The sequence below is a fragment of the Eumetopias jubatus genome, unplaced genomic scaffold (assembly GCF_037043125.1).
Source record: "Eumetopias jubatus isolate StellerSeaLion01/CBP00866 unplaced genomic scaffold, mEumJub1_p1.0 scaffold_12, whole genome shotgun sequence".
NCBI classification, from domain to species: Eukaryota; Metazoa; Chordata; class Mammalia; order Carnivora; family Otariidae; genus Eumetopias; species Eumetopias jubatus.
The window spans coordinates 104,596,560-104,624,051 of record NW_028274818.1 but is presented as its reverse complement, the minus strand read 5'-3'; the positions used below and the strand labels follow the sequence as shown (position 1 = coordinate 104,624,051).

Genomic DNA, 27,492 nt, shown 5'->3' with positions numbered 1-27,492 from the left:
CTATTCTCCTGAAACTGTTCCAAAAATAGAAATGGAAGGAAAACTTCCAAACTCATTTTAGGAGGCCAGCATTACCTTGATCCCAAAATCAGACAAAGACCCCATCAAAAAGAATTACAGACCAATATCCCTGATGAACATGGATGCAAAAATTCTCACCAAAATACTAGCCAATAGGATCCAACAGTACATTAAAAGGATTATTCACCACGACCAAGTGGGATTTATCCCTGGGCTGCAAGGCTGGTTCAACATCCGCAAATCAATCAACGTGATACAATACATTAACAAAAGAAAGACCAATAATCATATGATCCTCTCAACAGATGCAGAAAAAGCATTTGACAAAGTACAGCATCCTTTCTTGACCAAAACTCTTCAGAGTATAGGGATAGAGGGTACATACCTCAATATCATAAAAGCCATCTACTGAAAAACCTACAGCGAATATCATTCTCAATGGGGAAAAGCTGAGAGCTTTTCCCCTAAGGTCAGGAACGCGGCAGGGATGTCCACTCTCACCACTGCTATTCAACATAGTATTAGAAGTCCTAGCCACAGCAATCAGACAACAAAAAGAAATCAAAGGCATCCAAATCGGCAAGGAGGAAGTCAAATTCTCACTCTTTGCAGATGATATGATACTGTATGTGGAAAACCCAAAAGACTCTACCCCAAAGCTGCTAGAACTCATACAGGAATTCAGGAAAGTGTCAGGATATAAAATCAATGCACAGAAATCAGTGGCATTCCTATACACCAACAACAAGACAGAAGAGAGACAAATCAAGGAGTCGATCCCATTTACAATTGCATCCAAAACCATAAGATACCTAAGAATAAATTTAACCAAAGAGGCAAAGGATTTGTACTCAGAAAACTATAAAATACCCATGAAAGAAATTGAAGAAGACACAAAGAAATGGAAAAACATTCCATGCTCATGGATTGGAAGAACAAATATTGTGAAGATGTCAATGCTACCTAGAGCAATCTGCACATTCAATGCAATCCCCATCAAAATACCATCCACTTTTTTCAAAGAAATGGAACAAATAATCCTAAAATTTGTATGGAACCAGAAGAGACCCCAAATAGCCAGAGGAATCTTGAAAAAGAAAAGCAAAGCTGGCGGCATCACCATTCCGGACTTCCAGCTCTATTACAAAGCTGTCATCATCAAAACAGTATGTTACTGGCACAAAAACAGACACATAGATCGATGGAACAGAATAAAGAGCCCAGAAATGGACCCTCAACTCTATGGTCAACTAATCTTTGACAAAGCAGGAAAGAATGTCCAATGGAAAAAAGACAGTCTCTTCAACAAATGGTGTTGGGAAAATTGGACAGCCACCTGCAGAAGAATGAAACTGGACCATTTCCTTACATCACACGCAAAAATAGACTCCAAATGGTTGAAAGACCTAAACGTGAGACAGGAGTCCATCAAAATCCTAAAGGAGAACAGAGGTAGCAACCTCTTCAACCTCAGCTGCAGCAACTTCTTCCTAGAAACATCACCAAAGGCACGGGAAGCAAGGGCAAAAATGAACTATTGGGATTTCATCAAGATAAAAAGCTTTTGCACAGTGAAAGAAACAGTCCACAAAACCAAAAGACAACTGACAGAATGGGAGAAAATATTTGCAAATGACATATCAGATAAAGGGCTAGTATCCAAAATCTATAAAGAACTTATCAAACTCAACACCCAAAGAACAAATAATCCAATCAAGAAATGGGCAGAAGACATGAACAGACATTTTTCCAAAGAAGACATCCAAATGGCCAACAGACACGTGAAAAAGTGCTCCACATCGCTCGGCATCAGGGAAATCCAAATCAAAACCTCCATGAGATACCACCTCACACCCGTCAGAATGGCTAAAATTAACAAGTCAGGAAACGACAGATGTTGGCGGGGATGCAGAGAAAGGGGAACCCTCCTACACTGTTGGTGGGAATGCAAGCTGGTGCAACCACTCTGGAAAACAGTATGGAGGTTCCTCAAACAGTTGAAAATAGAGCTACCCTATGATCCAGCAATTGCACTACTGGGTATTTACCACAAAGATACCAATGTAGGGATCCGAAGGGATATGTGCACCCCAATGTTTATAGCAGCAATGTCCACAATAGCCAAACTGTGGAAAGAGCCAAGATGTCCATCGACAGATGAATGGATAAAGAAGATGTGGTATTTATACACAATGGAATATTATGCAGCCATAAAAAGGAATGAGATCTTGCCATTTGCAACGACATGGATGGAACCGGAGGGTGTTATGCTGAGTGAAATAAGTCAATCAGAGAAAGGCATGTATCATATGACCTCACTGATAGGAGGAATTCTTAATCTCAGGAAACAAACTGGGTGTTGCTGGAGTGGTGGGGCGTGGGAGGGATGGGGTGACTGGGTGATAGACATTGGGTAGGGTATGTGCTATGGTGAGCGCTGTGAATTGTGCAAGACTGTTGGATCACAGATCTATACTTAGGGGAAGAATGAAGGGGAGTAAGTCGGAGGGGGAGATGAACATGAGAGACAATGGACTCTGAAAAACAAACTGAGGGTTCTAGAGGGGAGGGCGTAGGGGGATGGGTTAGCCTGGTGATGGGTATTAAAGAGGGCACATTCTGCGTGGAGCACTGGGTGTTATACACAAAAAATGAATCATGGAACACTACATCAAAAACTAATGATGTAATGTATGGTGATTAACATAACAATAAAAAATTAAAAAAAATTTGAGAAACAAATGTCCGGCCCCGAACTGACATACATCTCATCAGTTCACAGCTGATTTGCAAAGTAGTTTCCCCTAAGTTGCCATGGGCTGGGAACTATGGGGGTCTTCATGGTTATTGGGTGGGCAGTGAGTGTCTCTGCCACACACCCTATGAAATGGCAACCCTATTATCTCCATGTAACAACTCAGGAAACTGAGACACAGAGAGACATCATAACGTTTTAAATTATCATATAACTAGTGGTGAAGAAGCCAAGCTAGGAGCCAGGGTGCCTAGATCCTGATTGACCTCTAAGCTCTACAATGTTGGCTCTTAAATATAACACGAGGGCTCCTGGATGGCTCTGTCAGTTAAGGGTCTTCCTTTGGGTTGGATCATGATCCCAGGGTCCTGGGATCGAGTCCCACATCAGGCTCCCTGCTTAGTGGGAAGTCTGCCCTCCCCCTCTCCCCTGCCCCTGCTTGTGATCTCTCTCTCTCTCTCTCACTCTCTCCCTCTCGCAAATAAATTAAAAAAAAGAAAAAACTATATATATATCACCAAGTGATAGGCACATATTGACCACACTGTTTACTGATCCCTGCCCAACCTGGAGTTCCCTACTTATGAAGAGACCTGGTCTCTGGGTCTGGAGTGGCTTATTTGGCAAACAGTGAAACCCTGAAGCAACAACAAGGAGACCCTTCCAGCAACAGAGGGTGGACTGAGAGTAGGGTTCTGATCCTCCATAGAACGTTCCATAGAACCGAAATTGTGTGTCCACATTTGGTAGCATCCAATCCTACCCTTCTCTTGCCCTATTTGTGTTGAAAGGAAGTAGGGTCTCTCCCAGTTATTTATACTTTTTATATAATAGAGTTTTTCTCTCTAAATACTGTAAATACAGTTGAAAAGCTAGGAAGCAGGATATTTCCACTAGAAGAGTTTATGTGAAAGAGGGGATATTTTCTGTTGCACATTCTGCTTCCATGGTGCAGATGGTGTGACCCCTGTTTTGAAAGGGAACAGTGACTTCAACATATTTCACTTAAGACTAAGGGTCATAGGGAAGGAAAAATAAAATAAGATTAAAAACAGAAGGGAGGCAAACCATAAACGACTCTTAAGTGTAGGAAACAAACTGAGGGTTGCTGGAGAGGAGGGGAGGGGAAGGGGGGAATGGGGTAACTGGGTGATGGGCATCAAGGAGGGCACCAGATGTAATGAGCAGTGGGTGTTATATGCCACTAATGAATCACTAAATTCTACCCCTGAAATTCATAATACACTATATGTTAACTAAATTGAATTTTTTTAAAAATTTTAAAAAGATTACAGTTCACAATCTATTAGTCCCTTTAGTTCACATGAGGAAGAAAAACCATACCTGGTATTGGGAAGGACATCAGGCCCTGTTTAGGGGATTGTCCCTGCGGTCTCCCCTGGTCATTACTATTGCACACATGTCAGTGGGTCATTGAGCAGATCAAAGGACATGGTAGACATTAAAATGTCCATAAATGCCCTTTATAAAAAAAATATTCTTAGGTGTTCCTAACTCTTCAGTAGTAGTGTATAGAGTGAGTTGAACGTTGATCCCAAATCTCAATGTATCAAAATCCGTTTCTTTCCTTCCAGGCATTGCCCACTTATGATGCCCTTCTACAGATGGAGTATCTGGACATGGTGTTGAATGAAAGTCTCAGATTATACCCAATCAGTGGTAGACTTGAGAGGGTCTGTAAGAAAGATGTGGAAATCAGTGGTGTGTTCATTCCCAAAGGGACAGTGGTGATGGTGCCGGTCTTTACTCTTCACCGAGACCTGGGTCTCTGGCCAGAACCCGAGGAGTTCCGTCCTGAAAGGTACAGGGAACCCTGGAAAGGGGAACCCACCCTCATATTGAAGGATATTCTGATATTTCCTTAGTATAGATAATAAGCATGTGGTTGTACGATTATTTGTTTGTACATCTTTTTATTTTTAGATGTATTTTTCTTATTACAAAATGATCATTGTTGTCAAAATTTTGCAAACTGTAGTTGAGAAAAAAGAAAATTAATGTCGTCACCAGTCACATACATCAATATTAATCATGTGATATGTGTCCTTGTGGATATTTTTCTATGCATACATAGATTACTAAAAGTTAGGATGGCATTGTATATTTTTGAACTACTTACTTAATGTAACGGTAAGCTATAAAAACATACTGTATTTGTGTTTGTGATTATATGCGTATACCATAATATACTTAACCATTATCTCATTTAAGAAAATGGGGCTTTTTTTTCCTTGAAGTTTTTCTGCTCTCTCTAGCTCTCTGAATTTACTCCTCACATTCTCACATTCCATTTTTGTAACCCTGGACCGCAGATTCTGATAGCTGTAGTGTGAGAGCAGAGGCCGTTGAGCTGAGTTCACATTGCTGGCAGGAGGAACAGCCTCCTGAGGATAGAGGTGCGCAAAGGTCCTGTGCTGTCTGTGGCTGCAGTCCTGTGTCAGCTCCCACCTCTCTCAGTATCAGGGGTTCATCCAAAGCAAGCTCATCTGCTCTCTAGCCGTCTGAGACATCCTCCTTGGAGGGGTCTTGAGCTTTCCGTTCTGATCATTCAGAGCAGAGTGTGACTTTGGGTGCAGCTTGAATTCTGCTAAAGTCCTCGCTTTCCTGTTTATTGTATTGGTGAGCAAAATTTGGATGAACTTTTTAGGGATCTAGACGTTTAGCCCCTGCCCCTAACTCCCTGCTGGCCGAGCCCTTCTCCTGTTGCATGGTGTCCCTAGTGCTAGTAATGCATCTACACATAGTACTTGCTGAAAGAACTCAAGAATGACCAAGTCCTCTGTTTTCTAGACCAGGGGACCTGATGGTGCCCATAAGCTCAGGAGTGCCCTCTCCTATAGCCTCTCGAGTGGAAACCAGAGAGCACCCCTTGTACCTGTCTGTGATTCATTCCGCCATGAGAGGAAGTGCTTCCCTATGTGTGTCAGGGACTGTGCCAGGCAGTATGAAATCCATGTATTAAAAATGCCTATTATGGATAATTTTATTGAAGATTTTATTTATTTGAGAGAGAGAAACAGAGAGAGAGAGAGACGGGGGGAGGGGTAGAAAGAGCACAAGTGGGGGAGCGGCAGAGGACCAGAGAGAAGCAGTCTCCCGGCTGAGCGGGGAGCTCAACATGGGGCTTGATCCCAAGACCCTAAGATCATGACCTGAGCCAAAGGCAGACCCTTAACCAACTAAGCCACCCAGGTGCCCCTACTGTGGAGACTTTTTGACATATGCACAAGCATATTCTATAGAGACAAGTCTATGAAATACTTTTAATGAATCTCTATGTGCCCATCACCTGCCCAACAACTACGAACCCATATCAGCTGCCCCATCCATACACCATTATAATTCCTTATCTGTTTTCCATATTACTTTAAGGCATATCATCTGTAAACGTTTCAGCATCTTCTCCATAATATAACGAGTTTTATTTTTTCTTTTCATTCATCTCCTTTTTTAAAAAATTTTTTATTATGTTAGTCACCATACAGTACATCAGTTTTTGTTGTATTCATGATTCATTGTTGCATATAACACCCAGTGCTCTGTCCAATACTTGCCTACCTTAATACCTATCACCAGGATAACCCATCCCCCCACCCCCACCCCTAAAACCCTCGGTTTGTTTCTCAGAGTCCATAGTCTCTCATGGTTCATTTCCCCCCCTCTTCATTTTCCCCTTCCTTCTCCTAATGTCCTCCATACTATTCCTTACATTCCACAAATAAGTGAATCCATATGATAATTGACTTTCTCTGCTTGACTTATTTCACTTAGTATAATCTCCTCCACTCCCATCCATGTCGATGCAAAAGTTGGGTATTCATTCTATCTGATGGCTGAGCAATATTCTATTGTATATATGGACCACATCTTCTTTATCCATTCGTCTTTTGAAAGGCATCTCGGCTCTTTCCACAGTTTGGCTATTGCAGACATTGCTGCTATGAACTTTGGGGTGCACATGGCCCTTCTTTTCACTACATCTGTGTCTTTGGGGTAAATACCCAGGAGTGCAATTGCTGGATCATAGGGTAGCTCTATTTTTAATTTTTTGAGGAAACTCTACACTGTTTTCCAAAGTGGCTGTACCAACTTGCATTCCCACCAACAGTGTAAGAGGGTTCTCCTTTCTCCACAACCTCTCCAACATTTATTGTTTCTTGCCTTGTCAATTTTTGCCATTCTAACTGGTGTAAGGTGGCATCTCAATGTGATTTTGAGAATAGAACACATACTGGGTCACAAATCAGGTCTCAACTGTTACCAAAAGACTGAGATTATTCCCTGCATATTCTCAGACCACAATGCTTTAAAACTGGAACTCAATCGTAAGAGAAAATTTGGAAGAAATTCAAACACTTGGAAGCTAAAGACCACTGTGCTTAAGAATGTTTGGGTCAACCAGGAAATGAAAGAAGAACTTAAACATTTCATGGAAACCAATGAGAATGAAAACACATCGGTCCACAACCTATGGGATACTGCAAAGTCAGTCCTAAGGGGGAAATACATAGCCATCGAAGCCTCACTCAAACAGAAAAGTCCAGAATTCACCAACTATCTTTACACCTTAAAGAACTGGAGAAAAAACAACAAATGATGCCTAAGCCCTGCATTAGAAAAGAAATAATGAAGATTAGAGCAGAGATCAATGAATTAGAAACCAGAAATACAGTAGAGCAGATCAACAATACTAGAAGCTTGTTCTTTGAAAGAATTAATAAGATCGATAAACCACTGGCCGGACTTATCCAAAAGAAAAGAGAAAGGACCCAAATTAATAAAATTATAATGAAAGGGAGAGATCACAACTAACACCAAGGAAATAGAAACAATTATTAGAATTTATTATCAACAACTATATGCCAATAAATTAAGCAACCTGAAAGAAATGGATGCCTTCCTAGAAACCTATAAACTACCAAGACTGAAACAGGAAGAAATTGACAACCTGAATAGACCAATAATCCAGTAAGGAAAACCTCCCAAAAAACAAGAGTCCAGGGCCTGTTGGATTCCCTGGGGAATTCTACCAAACATTCAAGAAGAAATAATACCTTTTCTTCTGAAGCTGTTTCAAAAAATAGAAACAGAAGGAAAGCTTCCAGACACATTCTAAGAGGCCAGCATTACATTGATCCCCAAACCAGGCAAAGACCCCATCAAAAAGGAGAATTTCAGACTGATATCCCTGATAAATATGGTTTCCAAAATTCTCAACAAAATCCTAGCTAATAGGATCCAACTGTACATTAAAAGGATCATCCATCACGACCAAGTGGGATTTATCCCCAGGATGCAAGGATGGTTCAACATTCACAAATCAGTCAATGTGATAGAACACATTTATAAGAGGAGAGAGAACCATATGGTCCTCTCAACTGATGCAGAAAAAGCATTTGACAAAATACAGCATCCTTTCCTGATTAAAACTCTTCAGAGTATAGGGACAGAGGGAACATTCCTCAAGTTCATAAAATCCATCTATGAAAAACCCACAGCAAATATCATTCGCAATGGGGAAAAGCTGAGAGCCTTTCCCTTAAGATCAGGAACACGTCAAGGATGCCCACTCTCGCCACTATTGTTCAACATAGTACTAGAAGTCCTAGCAACAGCAGACTACAAAAAGAAATAAAAGGTATTCAGATTGGCAAAGAAGAAGTCAAACTCTCTCTCTTCACAGATGACATGATACTTTATGTGGAAAACCCAAAAGACTCCACCCCTAAATTACTAGAACTCATACAGCAATTCAGTAATGTGGCAGGATACAAAATCAATGCACAGAAATCAGTTGCTTTCTTATACACTAACAATGTAACTGTAGAAAGAAAAATTAGAGAATCGATTCCATTTACAATAGCACCAAAAACCGTAAGATACCTTGGAATAAACCTAACCACAGAGGTAAAGGATCTATACCTAAGGAACTACAGAACACTGATGAAAGAAATTGAAGAAGACACAAAAAGAAGGAAAAACATTCCAAGCTCATACATCAGAAGAGTAAACATTGTTAAAATGTCTGTGCTGCCCAGAGCAATCTATACCTTCAATGCCATCCCAATCAAAATACCAATGGCATTTTTCACAGAGCTGGAACAAACAATCCTAAAATTTGTATGGAATCAAATATAATGAGTTTTAAATAATACATCACCACATTGCCATTATCACTTTCCCCAAATACACCTGTTTCTTTGATATAAATATGGAGGAATGAATTTTAAATAAAGTGTAAGTCTAACCTTCAAGGAATTTATAGCTTTGTGGAACAGATAGACCAAAACTCAGTAATTATAGTGATTATTCATATCGGTGAGTATGATTATAGAGGAGTAGCATCACGTGCCTATGTAAATCATCTGAAAATCTGATCTGTTTAAGTGGTTGGGGGTGGTCCTAGCAGGGAGGGTAGGGAAGTAAAGGGAAAAAATACCAATGTAAATCACGGGAGGCATTTCTCCTGCTTCCCTTTTCCATGGATAGATGACCAGTGTCAGTCAGTGGAAGCAGGATCCTACCTTTCCTTCAGTCAGGCTCATTTCTTGCTTGCCTTCCAGAGTGTGAACATCTCATCACCCTGAATATAATTCTAGTGTTTAAGATAAATCTTTTCAAAAGCATTCATCTCTCATCTCTTCAACAAGACTGAATGCTCCCATAGGGGAAGGGGTATCCAACAACCTATAGCTTATAATTGTCACAGCAGAATAAGCATACCAGGATTTCGGTAACCAGCCCATCAAAATTTCCTATGTACCCCTGGTTGAGAACCCTGAATATGTAGGTCTCGTGATTTTTATGTTTCACTCACTTGTTTTCAACTTGTATGGTGGAGCCAGGTTCAGTAAGAAGAACAAGGACAACATAAATCCTTATACATACCTGCCTTTTGGAACTGGACCCCGAAGCTGCCTTGGGATGAGGTTTGCAATCATGAACATGAAACTTGCCCTGGTCAGAGTCCTGCAGAACTTCTCCTTCAAACCTTGTGAAGAAACACAGGTCAGAGAGAGAACTTTCTGCAAAAAGAATGTTTTATTGTTTTATTTTTAAACTAAGATATGGAAGAAGGTGTGTGTGTGTGTGTGTGTGTGTGTGTGTGTGTGTGTGTGTGTGCATGGGCTCATTTATCCTTAGTGATTTGTTCTATCAGCCAGAGAATCTGTCTGGAGTCATCTGTGACCTTGAAAGTTACTTCAGCTCTTGAGTGCCACATCTGTGGTTTATGACCCCCCAATCATAAGGGTCATGTAGTCAGTACAGTTCATGTGACATCATTATGCACAGACCTATGATCTTGAACACTATTTTAAATTTCTTTCAAGTCCACTGAAAGGAAGGGAACATGTTGTGCATAGTTATGACGTGTAGTAATAACCATGACGTGACTTTTGAAAGATCCTCTTCTCCACCATAACTTACAGATACTCTGGTGACCGAGGTTCTCAAACCCTCATTGTACATGGGAATCAGTGGGTTTGTTAAAAATCCGGATGCCCAGGTCATCTCAGAAACTCTAATGTAATTCTCCCAGAGTGTGGCTTTAAAAGTGCCCCCATGATTCTCAAGGGCAAGCAAGGTTGAGAATCAGTGGTGTGAAGCATGTCTGCCTGATGGGAAGGACTCCCAGGGTCCAGGCCATCCTGGCTACTTGGCTCCATCTTCTGCAAGCCTGGCTCCAGTCAGGCTGTGCTCCCATCCCATCCCAATCTGTCATCATGAATGGGTGTTTCCATGGCAGAGGTGACAGGATGTTTAGCAGTGTGGATGTCCACACAATAAAATGTGTAATGAACACTCAGTATTCAATGTATGAAAATTAACAAAATAAAATAAAATTTAAAAAGAAAGAAAATTAACTCCGGCACTTTTCAAAATTGTTTGCCATAATGGCTAAGAATCTGTTTTAAATTTTAAACACTCATCCTTTTTCCTTAAAATTAAAATAAAAAAAATACCAGCCAATATGAGTGTGTCGCCAGCCTGGTACAGAGTAAGTATTCAATAGATATTCTGTTGCAAGCGTGATGGATGAATGCTTCCATGCTCCAGTCTTGACTGTATACAGAGTTATTTTATTTTATTTTTTAAAGATTTTATTTATTTATTTGACAGAGAGAGACACAACGAGAGAGGGAACACAATCAGGGAACACAAGCAGGGGGAGTGGGAGAGGGAGAAGCAGGCTTCCTGCTGAGCAGGGAGCACGATGTGGGGCTCGATCCCAGGACCCTGGGATCATGACCTGAGCCGAAGGCAGACACTTAACAACTGAGCCACCCAGGCGCCCCCAGAGTAATTTTAAAGAATCAGAGATAGATGAATCTAAAAATAGTATTTATATGTTAGTAATGCATTATTGTCCTTCATGTATCTTGCTTGCTTTGCTTCTGTTGTTGGCAGGGTTTCATTTGTTGGTTCTCGTATGCTTAACTGTTGCAGATCCCTCTGAAATTAAATTCACAACGGTTACTTCGACCAGAAAAACCCATTGTTCTCAAGGTTGAGCCAAGAGATGGGAGTGTGAGTGGAGCCTGACTTTCTCTAAAGACTTACCCTTTGTTCTTCAAGAAGCTGTATCCCAGATTACCAGAGACCTCAATTTCCTTTGTGACTAAAACCCAGAAATGAAGATGGCCTACATGTACTGCCCGTGACGGATGACTAGGGATTCCGTACATTCTTTTAGCTTTTGTGGTGTCTGTGTGGAGCATTATATATTGTGGAGAGTAAAGGAGGTGATAATAATTGCCAGAGATGTAGACTCAGCCTGTCTCATTCACACAGACTACTCTCAGTTAGTACCAACTACTCCCCTGAGCACTGATCAAGAATAAAACTTTCTCAACAATTTTATCAACAAACTTTAATGAAAACAAGAATTAGTGTCATGACTGTGGTAGTGGCATTTATATCACATGTCTTATTTTGAATATTCTACATTAAATATCACACTGAGCCAGTCAATCAACACCTCTTTACAAAAGTATTAACTGATGGTTTCGTGCACATTAAGGGGGAATCCGTAGAACTGATGAGTGAGAGCCAGTGACTGAATGTTTTGACCATCACAGTTGCTGGGTGGATGGAGCTTGTTCAGAATTCTGATGTGATACGTTAAGATGGGTGAGAGTTAATCCGCTGTGACTTTGCCCATGGCTCAGAAAGTATATTCATAGTTTAATTCTACAGGTTTTGGAGCACATGTTTTTATAACTCGATCGAGGCACTTAGTATTATATGATTCGTTTTCACCTCATCTCCCCTGATATTCTGGTAGGCAGGGAACATACTTTCTTTCTGTGTTCCAGTCTCAGCTCCCAACTGGCCCGACACAGTGAACATGGAATCAGAGATGGTTGATTGGCCAATTGATTGGACAGAAAGGCTAAAAGCATTTGTCCATTTCAGCTGATATCAGAAGCTGCACAGGATTCTTCCTTTTCCTTCCCTCCCCTCCCCACCCCTTCTTTCCCTTCTCCTCTCTTCTCTTCCTTTGCCTTCCTTCCTGGATAATTCAGTCCTAAAGCTATAGGTGGGGCACAGCCAGGTGGGCAGCCTTACACTGAGGGTCAGGGGCAGAGAAGGGAGTCACAGTGACTCCAAGTTAGAGACTGAGTAGAGTGGAGAGGGTGTCCACATGGAAGAGCAGCCTGGCATGGGTGTGGGAGCCCACGCTAGGTGAGAAGGGGGCCCACACAGAGAGGTGGTCTGGTGACAGCCCCCAGAGCCCAACTACAGTATGGAGAACCCAAGTAGCATGGTGGGGGCATACATGAGTGTTAAGGGATGGAGTGAGGGTTAGTTACATGAAGGGGGATTGATCAAATAAGTAAATATATTAAAGCTACATGGTTTCAGGAGTTTCTCAATATTGGAGAAGTGTCATGCTTTCCTATGGATACATGATAGATTGGTAGAGAGAGATAGAAATGTGTGTTTGTGTAAAAACACATATTCCCTACCTCTCTCCACAGACAGTTCTTAGAAACATGGCGTTGGGAGTAAAATGAACATACCTTGTGCCCATTTTTGGCTTATAAATGTCATTTTTGAGTGAAAGGAACTAGGGCTTTTCAGAGAAATGGCTGATTCCAGGCTGGGAGAGCACATGCTGAGCCTGGAGCATCTTGTGCTACAAAGTGATGGGGACACATCCACCGGACACAGAGCTACTGTGAGGGGTTTCACCCACCCATCAGGCACAATTTGGGATCACGGTCACTAACGCTAGGAAGAGATTATAACCCATTGACTAAAACTGGAAAATCGGGTACATACATGTGGAAATAAATACAGGGATAGATCACAATTGAAGAGGACAGTCACAGAGTTTTAAAGTACTACAGCTGAGACAGCCATGAGTTACTGAGTAAAGAGTAGCTCACAGAGCAGAGACCTGGCAGACCAGTGAGCCTCATCAGGAACAGGAGGAAGTGACGGAGCATCACCTGATAGGATGTGGTGAAAGGAACCCAGCGTCACCTCGGGGATATTCTTGCAAAGGAGGCAAACCTGAAAAGAAATCCCAAAAATTGTCAGACAAACCAAAATAAAATACTACCTACTCCTAATCTGTAACTGGTGTGTAATCTTCTACAAAGTCAGGGTCCTGAAATGATAAAAAAGAAAAAAGCCAGGATTGGAGTCACTTGCCCCCCCAACTCCACCACACAGTAAACAATGCCTAATTACCTCGATCAAATATCCCAGGAAGATGACCATTTAAAGGTCATCTGAAATTTCCTGTTGGCACTAATGAGTCATCTGCAGGATAGAAACCCTGCAAGTCCATCCCCCAGAATGAAGGTGTCCTGGCCTGAAGCAGTGCTTTCTTTTCCCTCTGTGCTCTTCTTGCCCTACCCTCCTCCCTAGAAGACCCTGCATTTTGTACACCTCCTGGGAGCATCTGTCTACTGGGCAGGTGAGATGGTGCCGATTCATGAATCGCTTAATAAAACCAATTAGATGTTCAACTTGAGTTGCTGGAATTTTGTTTTTTAACAAAAGCCAGAGACAAACTAAGGAAGTGGTCCAACTGAAATAAAGAGACAAAGGAGGGGTGACATATAACCTGAATGTGTGAGCGGGGTCCTTCTACTATAAAGGACATTGTGGGGACAGTTTGGGGAATTGCGGACTCTGTTTGTTACTTGGAGTAATGTGTCAGCGTCCACTTCCTGACTTTGCGGGAGAGTGTCTTTGTAGGAATTATGAAAAGTAGCAGGTCAGCATTTACTGTGGGATGTGTCAGTAACATAGTTCTTGGAAGAGACCCTTCTAGAAGGCTGTGATTGTTTTCGGGAGAAGTGGGTCACAAAAGCAGCTTGAGCCTACACAGATCTCCCCGACCCTTGCCTTAGTCTGACTTGTATTGTTTAATACAACGAGGCAGCACCACACAGTGATTGAGAGATGGGGTGCTCTGAAGCTGGAGCTCCTGTGGTTTGAATCCCAGCTCAGTCTAAGGCTGAGTCTAGTTCAATCAGTGGCTTTGGGTAAATGAGGAAAAGGTGTCCCCTTTGCATAGCTGGACCCACAGAACTTGGGCCACATTTCAGCACGTGTATGCCCCGTAGCTGAATGCCACTGTGCACAAATTAGCTTGGGCTTTGTCGTTGTCTCAGGTCAGGTCCGTAAAAGTAGAGCCTGAGGTGGGGGCTCTGGAGCAAATGGTCTACTGCAAGAGTGCTCTCAGGAGAAAGGATTGGGGGGAGCTGGATAGGGCAAGAGGACAAGCTGAGCAAAGCTGCGGTGGGGGTAGCCCGATGTCATGGGGAACTCTGGAGCCAGAATTGTATTACAGAGTGGATATCACTGTGAGGCAGGGGCTGGCATTTTGTACCCCATCAGTGGGTCATAGACCGCCCTCCCAACCCCAGGAGGCACAAACTCCTAGGTGAAGTGGACTCAGTTTGGCCAAGAGTGATTCTCCAGAGAGTGGGGCAGCTGTGAGCTCATAAGAGTGACTACTGCCAGCAACTGGGGGATGAGTGAGTATGCTGCCCAGTAACAGGAGTCTGGTACCTTCCTCCTCTACGTGGGACCTTGAGCTAGTTAACACTTCCCGCCTTGGTACTTAGTGCCTCAGGTTGTGTAAAATAGGGGCATAATGCCAGTGCCGATCTGACATGACAATGAAACCAGATGATGTATGTGTGAGGTGTTTAGGACACAGACCTCGGAGCACGCAACGAGGATGGAATCAATGTCAGCTATTACTTTCATAGCTGTATTATCCTCTGTCCTCAGGAGGCCATGTTCGTTTGGACATTTGGGCTCCATCCCTGTCGAGTCCGGCTTCAGTCTGCCATTTGAGAAAGTAATTGCAGACATCTTTCACAAAGGTTTAACTGTGAAGATGTTAATGTCTCAGCTGATGTTGTCCAGGAATTTTCCAAAGAACAATATAAACATCCCCCTTCTAGAAGTGCCTTTGTCAGATGATAATCAATATGTGAAGCTCACTGAGACAGAGTGGGGAGGTTTCAGCAGGGGGCGCCCTCACGCCCTACCAGCCAGACTAACAGGAAGTGATGGACTTGACCTCCCAGGGACTTGACCTTGCTCTACCTTATTATCCAGCTGGAGGAAGAAGTCACCACAATCCACCACCTCTTCTCCCCAAGAAGAGCTCTGCCAATGAGAAGCCACCACACTTTCTCACTCCTGGGTTCTCCAATGGACTCCAGTTTGTAACAGCCTTCCCAGCTTCCCCTTCTCTCCTGAAAAACATACCTCCCCTTTGTTCTTCAGACTTGGCTATGGTTGCGGCAGCCTGTTTGTTCCGGATTGCAATTCTCATTTATTCCTGATTAACTCCCTTTCGGCTGGTAAAACAACTGGCAGTTTTTAGTTTTATGGTTCATAGTCATCACAACTAGGAGTGGGCCGTCTTGGGGGCAGGGATGCACTGCCGTAAAAGCTCCACTGTGTTCAGATGGGCTCTCTCCAGCCCTGTCTTAGAATTGTTTTTCTGGTGCCAGAGTTCTGCTCAGGGTGTCTGGTCCTGTCCAGGCTGTGCAGTGTCCAGGATGCATGAAAAGCTCGGATGAGAGCTGCTTAAATCTTTGGGGGTCAAAGATAGGCAGGACCAGAGAAACGTCCAGTCACAATTAGCTAATTCAGGGGCTTGTTTCCTCTCCTGTGACAGACTGGCTTCTGCAGAGTAGATGACTGTCCATGGGGCTGGAAGGCCCTGTTGGGTGTGTAAACTTCCATATTCACTTCTTTAGGCCAAGAATTGTCCTCTCCGTGGAATCTTGTTTGAAGATGCAAATCCTTGTTTGTAAGTGTTGTATTGTAAGTCTGTATGTAAGTGTATAGGATTCTATCTATCATCTACTTACCTGTCTCTATCTCTTTATCATCTAATCATATTTACCTATTTACCTACCTGTCATCTATATCGATATATATCTCTCTATCTATCTATGTATCTATCTATCTATCATCTATCAATCTATCTATCTATCATCATGGTATGTATCTACAAAGGCAGAAGTGCCTCAGAGCCCCAGGCAATCCAAGCCCAGCTGTTTGAGTGTCTCCAACCCAGACATATGAAGAGAGCCTTCAGGATGACCCCAGCCCCAGCCTGTCTGCAACCACATGAGACTCCAAGCAAGGGCTGGCCATCTGAGTCCAGTCCATTATTTCATGTATAAGATAAAATATTGTCCAATCTTTTTGGGTGGTCTGTCATGCCACATTAAATCAGTGGAGTCAGATGTATAGGATCCAGAGAGAGGTGACAATTGGGGTAAACTGGAGGAAGCCATCAGTTTTCAGTTCCTGTGAATCAAGGAGGCAGCAGTGGGGTTATTGGTGAGCTCAGAGAAAGGAGTGTTGGTGTCTAAGAATTTGGTGTCCAAGCAGGTGTCTTGGAGTCCCATGGATCAGGACAAAATGGAAGAAGGGAGAGGACTGATTTTATTGAGCACATGTCACATGCTGGGCCTCCTTGACACCAAGGCTTTGTGCCCCTAGCATGCCTCTCAGTAGGGCAACATTGTGCCTATAGGGGTAGCCAGCTTTGAAGAGCACCCCAGTGTCTCTCCTCCTGGTGTGTAGTTTCTGCCCCATGAACAGGGCTGGCCTGGGAAGCCGGGAGAATATTGTGGACATGTTGCTGTGTGACTCTGTGGCCGAGTCATAAGAGAAAAAGATGTCTCCACCTTGCCCCTCTTGGTCACTTGACTGGGGGAAGTCAGCTGCTGTGTTGTGAGGACAGTTAAGTGGCCACATGGCATGCACCTGAGACCTCCTGCTACAGTTGGTGCTGACCTGCCAGGTCCATGAGTGAGCTACCTGTGATGTAGCTTCCAGCTCAGTCCGGCGTGTAGATGATGACAGCCCCAGGCAATAGCTTGGCCACAGCCTCATGAGAGTAAGGTCAGAGCCACTCAGCCGAGTCACATCTGAATTGCTCAGCCACAGATTCTGAGATAATAAAATCATTGTTTTATGCCACTGTCTTCTAGGGTAATTTGTTACAGAGTCATAACTAATCCAGAGACAGAGGAGCTGGGCTATCTTGGATGCCACAGCAGGGAACTCAGGAGTCTGTCCAGAGGTTGACTGTCAGCTGGGCTTGCCAGGCAGGGACGAGGTGGTGGTGGTGGTGGTGGTGGTGGTGGTGTGTGTCTGTGTCCAGGTGAGTGTTCATGTACAGGGGTGTGTTTGTATAGATTTGTGTGTCTGTGTACAGGGGAGTGTGTATGTACAGAGGTGTGGGTGTATTTGTGTGTACAAGATGTGCATGTCTGTGTGTACAGGGGAGTGTGTTGGGTGTATGTGTTTGTGTGTGTGTATATGTATGGGGGTTTTGTACACACATGTAAAGGATTAGGGTTCCAGCAGTTATTCTGTGGGAGGATGAAGATTACTGCCACCAGTTGGCTGTGGTTGTTGAGGGTCAGACTCTCCCTGGATTCATTAGCCAGCTCTGCCAAAAACTGCTGGGGGATCTAGTTATTCAACCCAAAAGGCTCCGTTTCCCCATCCGTGATGCAGGGATAATAGTAGCATCTACTGGGGGGTTTTGTGAGGATTGAGGGTGTTAATACAGATGATGTTCTGATGGGATTTCAGGCATGAGGCAAGCCACCAACACTGCTGGCCGTGATCACTGAGATTCACACTTCCTGAGCAGGCTCTCATGAGCTACAGAAGGGATAGAAGTCACCCAGTTTAGCACAGATCAATTTGCTGAAGAGCCAGTTTTCTGAATGACTCAGCCACTGGATTCCTGAGGATACTTTCTGAGGTTTCAGTTCTTCCCCCACCTCTTACCTTTGTGATATGAAGTATTTTTCTGTAAGTACACTTAACTGTTTTATATGAGGTCTTATGTCCTGCCTTAACACCTGACAAACCCCTGCACTGTCCTTTCTTTGGCCCACCCCACTGCCCCCGTTCTGTGGACACAATTGATGCTTTGGTGGGCTTTCCCATAAGCCCACTTTACGGTTTTCTCAATTTTTATGGAGTTATGCCTCTGTTTTGGTGAATTCACTCATCTTGAATTAAGAGCAAGAAGGAAGTACTGGCTTGGAGCCCTCTACCCTCCAGTGTCAATGTTGTCATGGCCGTGGTCACACTGACCACAGCTTGGCCTACCTACTCCAGTGACTTGCAAGGGCTTACATCTTTAAGCCTCATGACGCTTTCTGTCATGCAACCAGAACTGGTACTGATGATTCATTAATTGGTCTATTTATAGAGTATGTGACTTCTGCACTCTCCATCTTACTGATATTTGGAGGTGGTTGTGCAAAAAGGAGATTATTCCGTCATTCCTGTATGCCTTCAAATCACCATACCAGTTATGGCACTCTTAGACCCAAGAATATAGAAAGGAGGAAGTTGTGGCTCCTACCCAGGAGGATCTCATGAATTAATTTGGAGACAGAAACATAATTATTGTACAGCCAGTGAGTCCCAGGCCTCCTGCTTCAACCCATGAGAGAAGAATGGATCAGTATTAGTTTGCTGGGCTCCTGTAACAAAGAACCACTTGTAGGGGAGCTTCAACAACAGAATTATATTCTCTCACATTTCTGGAGGCTGAAAGTCTAAGATCATGGGGTCAGCAAGGTTGGTTCCTTCTGAGGTCTCTCTCCATGGCTTGCAGATGGCCACCCCCTCCCTGTGTCTTCATATGGTCTTCCCTCTGTGGATGTCTGTGTCCTGATCTCTTCTCATAAGGGCACCAGTCATGTTGGATTAGGGCCCATGCTAGTGACCTCATTTAACTTTCATTTCCTTCTTAAAGGTCACATCTCCAACTGCAGTCACATTTTGAATTGCTGGGATTTAGGACATCAACATACAGATTTGGAGGGGGACACAATTCAGCCTATACCAGGGTCTGTGGAGAGAACCCATGAGCCTGCACATGGCTGTCACAGGAGGGCTAGGGGATCCACAGCAGTGACCGTGCACTCTCAGCAAAACTGGGTGGAGGGTGGGGCTTGGTCCTGGGTGCCAGCAAGAAAGGCCCAGGTCCGCAGGGGCAACTCCCAGTCCTTATAGAACCATGGACACAGCCACAGACCATCAAGGACCTTCTGTAGAACCAGGCCAGAGAGCAGGTGTCACTTGTAAGGTCCAGGGCAGAGAGAGGGTCTCAGGCCCACTTTTCCCAGCCCAGAAGTCACACCCCCAAACATCCTGAGCTCATTCTGGGAGGAGCAGGGAAAGGGCAGTGGGGGATGGGATCAGAAAGACTGAACTAAGAAAAGCTCATTACCTAAGTGAGACCAAGAAGTTGTTTTATGGTAGCAAGGAATTCTCCCTCCCCAATGTCACCCCAGAAAAGGTCTCATGGGGATGAGGATGTCAAAGATGAGAAGTTAAAAAGTAACATTTTCTTTAGGCATCTGTTTTCAAAAGCAGTGTGTCTCTCATTTCTGCAGCTGGGACCATAACACAGTTGACTGATTAACAAAGATGAAATGGAAGAATCAGAGAGCTGGAAAGAGTCTCACTGTTTGAATCGAGGCTTTCATTTTACAGATTTCACATTTAATCATCCTAACAACCCTCTGAAGAAACTGAGGCACAGAGAGGCTAATGACTTGCTCATAGTGAGAGAGTAGAAAAGGTGGAGGCCTCTGACCTGTGGCCTTGCTCATTATGCTGAGCTGCTTCCAGACAAGCTCATTAGTGCCAGTGCTGGGCTGGAGTCCACTGGCCCCCAAAGGACAGGGATGGCTTTGTGGCTAATGTTGACCCCACAGCTGTCTTCTCAGAGCCTACATACTGCTGAACGAACGATAGGCCTTCACTAAAATATTGTGGCTGTTTGTGAAACACATCTTGGAAACAGCACATGGACTCCACCAGTACTTCTATTGTTTTGTCACTTGGGCATTTCCTAACACCTGCTATCTGAGGTTCATCTGAAACTCAAACATACCTAGAGGTCAGCAGGAATGTTCTTGTTCTGGTTTTTGTTTAGATCCACAAACATTTCCTAGTTACCACTCTGGATCAGGTCCAAATGTGCCCTGTAGATAGGGAAAAGTCAGACCCATTGATAGACAGATTCAATATGGCAGAAGTTTAGCTGCGGTGCTTTGAGAGCACAGAGAATGAGCACTTGTCTCCAGAGGGAGTTGGGAGGAGCTGATACCTGGTCTGAGGCTTTTAAGAATTTATCTTTAAGAATGAATGTATAGATGTACATGCTTTAGAAAGTTGAACAGTACTACAGTGGTTATAACAAAGCTAGTGACACCTTACTCCACCTGATCTTTCTTGGTTTTCTCTCTCATTTTGGCAGAGGCCATCTCCTTGTAGCTTTCAGAAGAGTGATGCAGAGGAGTAAATTTTTCTTAAGAATGTGGGTGTCTGAATATATCTCTACTCTCTTATTTGATGGCTGATTTGAGCATAGACCTCTAGGTGGGCTAGAATTTTCTCTGTGAACTTGAAGACCTAGAGACTTGTCTCTAGTATCACTGTTGAGAAGATTAGTGGCCTTCTGGTTTCTGATTCCTTGTATGTGACCTGTGTCTTGCTCCCCTCACTCTCTGTGCAAGCATTTGGGATCTTCTTTTTGTCCCTGGTGTTCTGAAAGTTGATTACAGTGTGCCTTCGTGGATCTGCTATCATCCATTATGCTAGGCAGGGGCATCTAAGAGGCCTTTCTGCAATGATGCAAATGTTCTGTATCTGTGTTGTCCAACATGGTTGCCTTCAGCCACATGAGACTCTTGCACACTTGAAATGTGGCTGGTGTGGCGGAAGAACTGCATTTCTGATTTTATCTATTTTTAATAAATGTGTATCTAATTGTAACTTGCCACATGTGTCCAAGGGCTGTGTATTGGACAGTGCAGTGTATTGGCCTTTCATTCTGGAGACTTGCTCTTCAGTTCTGGAAAATTTTCTTAAATTATTTCTTTCATTTTGTCTTTTCTTTTTTCAGCAACCACTATAGTCAGATAATGGAACTCCTTGAATTATTCTCTAGTTTTCCTATTTTTCCCTCCCATTTTTTGGAGTGAATTACTTACATAAAATTAACTTAGTAAACGTCTTTATTTAAAATTTTGATATTTTACCCCTCATTTATTTTTCTGATTGAGTTATTTTTAATTTATTTTTTAGTTTCAGATGTAGAGTTCAGTTATTTGTCAATTGCGTATAACACCCATAGCTCATTACATCAACTGCTCTCCTTAATGCCCATCACCTAGTTACCCCATCCCTCACCCACCTTCCCTCCAGCAACCCTGTTTGTTTCCTATAGCTAAGAGTCTCTTATGGTTTGTCTCCCTCTCTGATTTCATCTTATTTTATTTTTCCCTCCCTTCCCCTATGATCCTCTGTTTTGTTTCTTAAGTTACATATATAAGTGAAACCATATGATAATTGCCTTTCTCTGATTGATTTATTTTGTTTAGCATAACACCCTCCAGTTCCATTGAAGCTCAGATGTCCATCGACAGATGAATGGATAAAGGAGATGTGGTATATATACACAATGGAATATTACTCAGCCATCAAAAGGATGAAATCTAACCATTTCCCTCATTGATTTCTTTGTATTAATATTGATTTTTTAAAATATTGTGTTCAAATAAAGTGTGTTATTTATATGATTATTAAGAATTTGGCAATTTTGCCCTTAGGTAGAATGCCTCACTCTCTTCGCTGGTCCCAGGCCTGCTTGGAAGTCCCAACTGAATTTTCTAAAACACTGTGTTGGTAAAGAGAGAATGAGTTCTCCTTACTCCTGCTGTTTTGGTTCTTTTGGAGTTTAACTTTTCCTGACCTACAGGGCACTCCACTTAGGGAACTGTTTAGAGACAAATTCTGCCCACTAGGAAAGGCAGACAAGTGGGTTCTCATCCTAGAGTTTCTTTAGATCCTACAGAGGTGGGGAAAAGTGAGGTGTGGTGGTCCTGCTCTCTGTCTGCTCTGTGTTTACACAGCTGGACAGACACTGCAGGCTCCAGTTAGAATCCAGGAAATAAAGTCTCTAAACATTTATGTCCTCAGTGGCTCCTCACACAGCAGATGGTGAAAAGAGCCATTTACACATAATCGATAAGAAGGAAAAAGGTCAATAGTCCACATCCAGCAAACTCTCACCTTTTTAATTATGTCTCATTTAAAACTTGAACTCATGTCTCCTCCTGCTAAAAGAAACTACATTGCATCATTTGGGGTTACTCTATAACTCTTGTCCTCTCTCAGCCACCAGTTGAACTGTTTATGAGTTCATATTCAGTAAACATTTGTAAAGGGCCTGTGAGGTCAGGTATCTGGCTGAGCAAAGTAAACAGATATACCAAATGCCATTAATTTATAGCAGGTTTTGATTTATAGCTCCATAGTTGTGTGTTATTTGTTTAGTGTGTCTCATCCCTTTAGAGTGTCAGATTCATAACATAAGGATTTTGACTTCTTAATATTTAGTGCTTGGCCCATGGACTGAATGCAGCAGGTATAGAGACCAACCAATATCAAATGACAATGCGAGAGGGGCCCACCTCCTCCTATGGCAAGAATGTCCATGGACCTGTCACTTACCTCACCACTGCTACACCAACCACAGGGCCCAGCCACCAACACTTAGATACCCCCTAGTTATCCAGAATTGGCAAGATCAAGTTTGGCCTTACTGAGAAGAATGGGAGCTTGACAGCTTAGGAACAGACACATAATCTGGCTTTCATTTTTGCACACTTGAGATTGTGACCTGTGAAATTTGAATGTGAGGCACAAATCATTCCAGAACAACACTGGGTCTCCTACTGTGAGCGGTTCTCTTGGCCAGTAGAAATCAGGCCCAGCTTCTGAGAAGAGAAGAGGCGCCATGTGGGCTCACGATACAAAGGGATGAGACTATTAGACAGCCAGGGCTCCTTGCATCGCTGAGTTTCTGACAATCTGTCCACCTACACTGATATCTGAGCCTAAGGCTTCCCTGAATGGTATTTGAGATTCAGTTGTGACCAATAGCTAGGGAGACTGAGAAAGCAGATAAATCCTTCATTGTTGAGGAGAAAACAGTTACTTTTCCTTGGCTGAGCTATAATTATCTGTTAAATTCCTCTATCTTCAACTGGAATGATGTCTGGGTCTTAGTTATATTTTTACCCCCACGTATTTAGAGCAGAGTATGGAAAGTACATGATGAGCATGTTAGTACAAGAAGGAGTAGGTGAGAACCATGGGTGTGTGGGGTATTCTTCCAACACACAGTGTCTTCCTTCACACCTTCTGTACAACTCTGAAGATGCAAGTCTCGTCAGGTCAGGTGTTCCCTACTGGGGAAGGATGGAGCACAAAGCTCACACTTCTGTTGTGTCCCCTTGAAGACAAGTCATCTACATTGGTTCAGAGCTAACTGCATTTTAGTCCCCAGCAATGACTAGCCTATCACTGTTGGGATAGATTCCAACAAGTTGGAGCAGACCCTGAGGTGACAAAGGCAGGTGGATGCTCATATTAGGCTTAGTTATGAAATCATCATTGCCGAGCATGCGTTTTGGAGGGGGATGAAAGCACATTAGTTCCCACAGAGACCTGATTTCCAAGTAAAATGAGAAAGGCTTTCTGTTTAGGTGAGAGAATTAAGTTGTCCAGATTATCATATGACATGATTCCTTCCTTGTTTGCATGTATTCTGTGTACTAGGGAACATAGGAAGGCAGATCCCTCCCGACAATACTCTTACTATCATCTTGACTAGCGTCTGTCTTCCCTGATGAGATGAGGCAGATTCCTTTGTTCAGGAAGACACATAAGGAGGCTGCTGTTCAGGCCACCATGGAGGTAGGAACAGAAATTTAACCAGTTTGCTTTTGTAGTCTTGGGTCTCAGTTTTCTCTCATGACCCTTATCAGGGAAGAGCAAATGTTGAATACCAGTGTTGCAGAATTCAGAAGACTTTTCAGTCTCTCTTCATGTTTGCTTCATTACAATTTGTTCTTGTGATCAATGGCTGTTGGAAAGTGCATTGTAATCACTGAGACTCAGTCTCTACTTCTGTAAACAGGGATAATAGCATGGCCCTATTGAACAGTGTCCAGTGAAGGCACCAAACAGGGCAGAAATATTTCAGAATTCCTGTAACTTTCTCTCCTACTATATCTGGGGATCATCTTCTAGCTTCCCATGTCTGTCCATTGTTGATATTCAAGTTGGAGCCACTTCTTTCTTAATATCTATTTGTAGGGCTCCATTATCCCAGAGATTCCTGAGGTATGCCACATAATCCACAGTTTCTCAGACCATGCAGACACAGAACATGAGTCAGAGTGATGATAATGAGAGCCAGTGTAACTTCCAAATGCTATGTTCTCAGATCTCTCCCATCAAGTATGTGGCCTGGTCACCAACAATCCACCCAGGAAGGACACACAGGAAGCCCAGCAATTTCACCTCTACCAACTCAACTCCACGAAACTTTCTGGATGCCCCCTGAGTATATAGCAGTTTGCAGGGGACGAGAGACATAATGTTGACAAGTACTGAGACTCACCCTTGAGAAGCTCTCTATCTAAGGCTAATAGGTGTGGGGACAAACAATAGGGCTGGAGGGTGGAGAGGACAATAACAGAACTGGGGCTTTGGGGAGGGCATAAATTTCCCAGAGGAGGAAGTTGTTAGTTATATGTGTTCAAGGAGGTTGGTGAGGAAAAATCCTAACACAGGTGATTCTGTTGGATCTGGGTTTGAAGGAAGAGTAGGTTCCTTCTACAGGGCACAGTGGTATTTCTAGGCAGAGGAATCTTCATGGGTAAAGATGTGCAGACCTAGCTTGTTTGAAGGATTTCATGTATTTAAAGACAGAGGCAGCCATGATAACAAGGGCAAGTTAGAGTTTTAAAGACAGTGACTTTACCTGAGTTTCTGTAACCTTTGAGATTACCCATAACACTGGGTTGTTTATTGATTTTGAACAGAATATGAACTCAACAGTCAATTTGGGTGTGTCCATGATGCTTTACCAACACTCATGGCTGGGGGGGCACCTGCTAGTGACTGCACTCCAGTCCCACCCCATTTTCAGTATATACATTCCAGCCTCACTGAATCACCACTGGTGGGAAGAGAAACTCTGCACACACAGGCCAGCAAAGACTAGCACACATTGCTGAACTATAGTAGAGGAGAGTCACAGAGAGAAAGTGGCCATGGACCTGATTCCAAGCTTTTCCACAGAAACCTGGCTTCTCCTGGCTACCAGCCTTGTGCTGTTCTATCTGTAAGTAACTGTCCAGGTTCATCACCTCTGGAACCCTGGGCTTGGGTTGTTAACCAGCATCCACTCCCTTTTCCTTGTCTGTTTTGAGGATCAAGAGTTAAGAAAGAGGAAGTAGCTTAAGTGTTGGGTGCTTCAAAAATGCTAGGCACACTTAAGGGGTTATTATTTACTTTACCAAATCTGTTGAAGGAGTGCCAACTCCCAGACCCCAACTACAATTTCTGTTGCTAGAAGGGTATAAGTGACATTATTTGCTTCTGGGGAAAATCTTCTGATGGATTACCTGTTGGGACCTAGACTAACCCAGCAGAATTCAGCAGAGGCAGAGTAAAATCAACAGGTCCCGGTGCTCTGGGGTCCTCACCACCTTCCAAGCTGTGGGGGATTCTGGAGGCAGAGGGAGTGCCTTGGGTCTTTGTCTCATTATCTTCACCTTCTCCTCTCTGTCCACCGCAAGAGATATGTAGAAGGACTGCGCCTGTGTCACTCAGGTGGCTCCTACTCCCCTCTCTCCACCACCAGGCATCATGGACGCAGGGCACCTGGTGCACCCAGACTTCCAGGGGGGCTGCAGATACCTTGCCTTCCTCTCCTGACTGGCCTCTTCCCTCTTTCCTGCCCTTCTCCTGGCCATTACCACCCTGCCCCCCATAATATACAGAACACTTTACCCCTAAATGAGCATCTTTAGAGCTGAGGAGACTTGGCAGAAATCTTGAAATGTTATTAATTTTACCTTTTCTTTCCAGTCTCTGGGAGGGTTAGCATCAGTATAGAGATTTCTTTCCCCTCAATGTAAAAGGCAGAACCCTGAAAGCCAATTTGGAATTTATTTATTTTATTTCAATTCAACTAGCTAACATATAGTACATCATTAGTTTCAGATGTACTGTTCAATAATTCATCAGTTGCATGTAACACCCAGTGCTCATCACATCATGTGCCCTCCTTAATGTCCATTACCCAATTACCCCATCCCTCCCCCACCTCCCCTCCAGCAACTCTCAATTTGTTTCTCTAAAGTTAAGAGTCTCTCATGGTTTTTCTCCCTCTCTGAGGACTTCCCATTCACTTTTCCCTCCCTTCCCCTATGATCCTCTGCTCTGTTTCTTATATTCCACATATGAGGGAAACCATATGATAATTGTCTTTCTCTAACTTACTTCGCTCAGCATCATACCCTTGAGTTCTATCCACATTGATGTAAATGGTAAGTATTCATCCTTTCTGATGGCTGAAAACTTCCAAACTCGTTCTATGATACCAACATTACCTTGATCCCAAAACCAGAGACAGACCCCACCAAAAAAGAGAATTACAGACCAAAATCCCTGATGAACATGGATGCAAAAATTCTCACCAAGATATACTAGCCAATAGGATCCAACAGTACATTAAAAGGATTATTCACCACGACCAAGTGGGATTTATTCCTGGGCTGCAAGGGTGGTTCAACATTTGCAAATCAATCAATGTGATACACTACATAAATAAAAGAAAGGACAAGAACTATATGATCCTTCCAATAGATGCAGAAAAAGCATTTGACAGAACACAGCATCCTTTCTTGATTAAAACTCTTCACAGTGTAAGGATAGAAGGAACATTCCTCAATATCATAAAAACCATATACGAAAAGCCCACAGCGAATATCATTCTCAATGGGGAAAAACTGAGAGCTTTTCCATTTAAGGTCAGGAACACAACAGGGATGTCCACTATCATCACTGTTGTTCAACATAATACTAGAAGTACTAGCCTCAGCATTCAGAGAACAAAAAGAAATAAAAGGCATTCAAATTGGCAAAGAAGTCAAACTCTCTCTCTTTGTAGATACATGATACTTTATGTGACAGCCTAAAGACTCCACCCCCAAATTGCTAGAACTCCTACAGGAATTCAGCAACATGGCAGGATATAAAAATCAATGCACAGAAATCAGTTGCAATCCTATACACTA

At 43.1% G+C, this 27,492-nt stretch overlaps 1 protein-coding gene and 1 pseudogene across 3 annotated transcripts in view; both read left to right on the top strand.

Moving 5' to 3' along the window:
• Positions 1 to 13,748, top strand: part of LOC114203610 (cytochrome P450 3A12-like) — a 48,378-nt gene extending 34,630 nt beyond the window's left edge. For all 3 annotated transcript variants that reach the window (XM_088016700.1, XM_088016699.1, XM_088016698.1), the window contains 3 exons: positions 4,372 to 4,598; positions 9,643 to 9,805; positions 11,246 to 13,748. In XM_088016700.1, the coding sequence (XP_087872826.1) occupies positions 4,372 to 4,598; positions 9,643 to 9,805; positions 11,246 to 11,341 (486 nt within the window). In that variant the 3' untranslated portion in view covers positions 11,342 to 13,748. The remainder of the gene's footprint in view (positions 1 to 4,371; positions 4,599 to 9,642; positions 9,806 to 11,245) is intronic.
• An 11,713-nt stretch (positions 13,749 to 25,461) lies between these two features.
• LOC114214386 (cytochrome P450 3A12-like) overlaps positions 25,462 to 27,492 on the top strand; it is a 37,681-nt pseudogene continuing 35,650 nt past the window's right edge.